This window comes from Berghia stephanieae, chromosome 2 (assembly GCF_034508935.2).
Source record: "Berghia stephanieae isolate SIO BIC M18660-M18661 chromosome 2, UCSD_Bste_1.3, whole genome shotgun sequence".
NCBI classification, from domain to species: domain Eukaryota; kingdom Metazoa; phylum Mollusca; class Gastropoda; order Nudibranchia; family Aeolidiidae; genus Berghia; species Berghia stephanieae.
Genome location: NC_088361.1, coordinates 101,447,028 through 101,449,527, shown reverse-complemented (window position 1 = coordinate 101,449,527; position 2,500 = coordinate 101,447,028). Strand labels below are relative to the sequence as shown.

At 41.3% G+C, this 2,500-nt stretch overlaps 1 protein-coding gene across 2 annotated transcripts in view; it reads right to left on the bottom strand.

Moving 5' to 3' along the window:
* LOC144966063 (uncharacterized) overlaps positions 1–2,500 on the bottom strand; it is a 29,065-nt gene that overhangs the window by 11,866 nt on the left and 14,699 nt on the right. For both annotated transcript variants that reach the window (XM_078902104.1, XM_078902103.1), the window contains exon 2: positions 1–2,500. This exon is cut by the window's left edge and continues 615 nt beyond it; it is cut by the window's right edge and continues 217 nt beyond it. In XM_078902104.1, coding sequence (XP_078758230.1) covers positions 1–2,500 — 2,500 coding nt within the window.

Genomic DNA, 2,500 nt, shown 5'->3' with positions numbered 1-2,500 from the left:
ATCGTCTATCAGACTGTAAAACTTGACAGGGTCACCAGGTGATGGGGTCAAGTGTTCTGACGTAGGACGTGGACACTTTTCTTTGCTATCAATGTCCCTGTGAAATTGAAATTTGGTGAAAAACCTGGATATGGTATTGCTAATTCCTGATCTAGGACGACCCTCTGAAGAGATCGTGGTTCCGCTTTTAGATTTGTTTCCATTGCCATTTAATGAACTAAATTCCTTTTCATTGTCTTGAAGCAGTCTGGTCTTTTCATCTGCAGTTGGATTGTCGTTCCTTTTTAATCGGCCAAACTCATCGGATCGACCAGTATGGCTGTTTGGTGTCAAAATGCTCATAGAGTCTAAACAATCTGTTAAATCTGCTCGTATCTCTAGAGATTCCCCCGATTCGCCTGAAACGACGTCGCGTACCTCAGGTGTCCTACTAGATGAGTCTGAATCCATTTGTTTTGTAGTCGAACCGTTCTTGGATGACTCGAATACAGAATCGTCGCCAAAGGAGAAACAGCTAATTTCATGAAGGATGTTGGACATGGCTTTCCTCGTGTTTGCGTCGTCATCGGAAGTTGGGAACATTTTATACGAGTTGGATGTTGTCGATTTATTGCTTTTCATCGGATGATCTGTAATAGGGAAATTCTCATCAGTGTCTTCATGGTTCGTGTCCTCTAGCTTGGGAAGATCGGGGACAACGGGTGTGTCTTGATGTCTTTTGTCTTCAAAACCAGACACCGCTTTAGATTTCAAGCATTGTAAATTTTGTTTGAACAGTTTTATTCTATCGTTAAAGTTATCTGCTTTACGATCCAAAGCATCAATTTTACCATCATTATTATCCGCGTCTTCTGTATTGTTTGTTAACTGATGAATCTCTACATCATGGGTTTGGCTACTGTCTCCATATCGTCTCTCACTATTGTCGGGCATGGACAATGTAATATCATCTGGAACAGCTGAAAGGTCATGCGTCTGTGAGAGGATTTTATTTGGGACGTCATTCATTGCCACTGTTTGTTGCCCAGATTGTATATTTGTTTTAGATTTCATAGATTCTTCAGAATGATTCGAAGATGTATCGTCTTGTATAAACAGATGAGAGCTAATCACCTCCGGAGACTCTAAGCGTGCCGCTGGTCCGTCTGTTGTTGTTTTATAAGCTGACTCCAGGTCATCACCAACATTATCGATTGGCATTAAAAGTGGATCATCGACTTCTTTCGGCAAGAAAATGTCATCGTTATTTGGATTTGGTCGGTCTTTGGAGTCTGTTTTGACACCTGACTCGTTGTCATCGCCACCTTCAATGGCACGATATGAAAGTTGCTCATTACTTACGGTAGCCAACATGACATTCTTGTTTGGATTTGGTTGTTCTTGTGTCGTTGGTTTAGCAGGTAAATCAATGTCATCATATCCGGTTGCAGAATCTGAAATTAGTGACAGTTTTTTATTAGTCACGAGAAGAGCATCGTCGTTGAGATTTACTCGTTCTGACGTAGATGTTGATCCAAAGTCATCACCTTCTCTGACAGCCAATGACAGTCCCTTTCCATTCTCCTTTGACGTGGATGTATCATCGTTGTTTTGAGTTAATGATTTTTCTTTGTCAGTTTTAGAGGTTGACCCAACGTCATCAAATTCCGTGACGTCACATACGAGTTCGTTATCATTTTCATTTGACGTGGGAATAGCATCGTTGTCTTGACTTTGTGGTTTTTCCTTATCTGTTTTAAATGTTAAACCAACGTCATCAACTTCCGTAACAGCAAATGAGAATCCCTTGTCATCTTCGTTTATTATAGGAATAGCATCTCTGTTTCGAGTCAATGGGTTTTCTGTGTCTGTTGTAGATGTTGACCCGACGTCACCAACTTCCCCGACAGCAACTGAGAGTCCATTGTCATTTTCCTTTGACATGAGAATTCCATCGTTGTTTTGACTTAATGTCTTTTCTGTGCCTGCTTTGAATCTTGACGCCGTGTCACCTACTTCACAGAAATCATCTGAAGGAAGACTGTCATCTGTCTTCGGCACGATACCCTCATCGCTGCTAGGATTCAATGTTTCTTTTGTCGATGCTTTCAAAATTATTTCGGCGCCATCAGTGTCTGCTGAAGAATCTGAACGGAGTCGATCATTTTCTTTGGGCATTAGGATATCATCTATATTTGGATTCTGTTCTGGATCATCTTGTAACGATTTGACTAGAATGTTGCTGTCTGCGTGCCTGTTAATGTCTGGTTCCAATGGAATTGTCAATGAAGACACGAGATCAAGGGTTTTGTTATAGTCTTGACCATTTGTGTTTCCAGAATCCAAAGACGTGGACATGACATGGTCATCATCTGATGACGAAACACTGCTATCCGGGATAGCGGAGTCCTTTGAAGTACGTAAATCTTTTTCTACGGCATTTGTTACGTCAGTCGATATGATGATGTCATCGATGACGTCAGTTTCGTATTCATCAATGGACGAAGCTGTTTGGCCACTG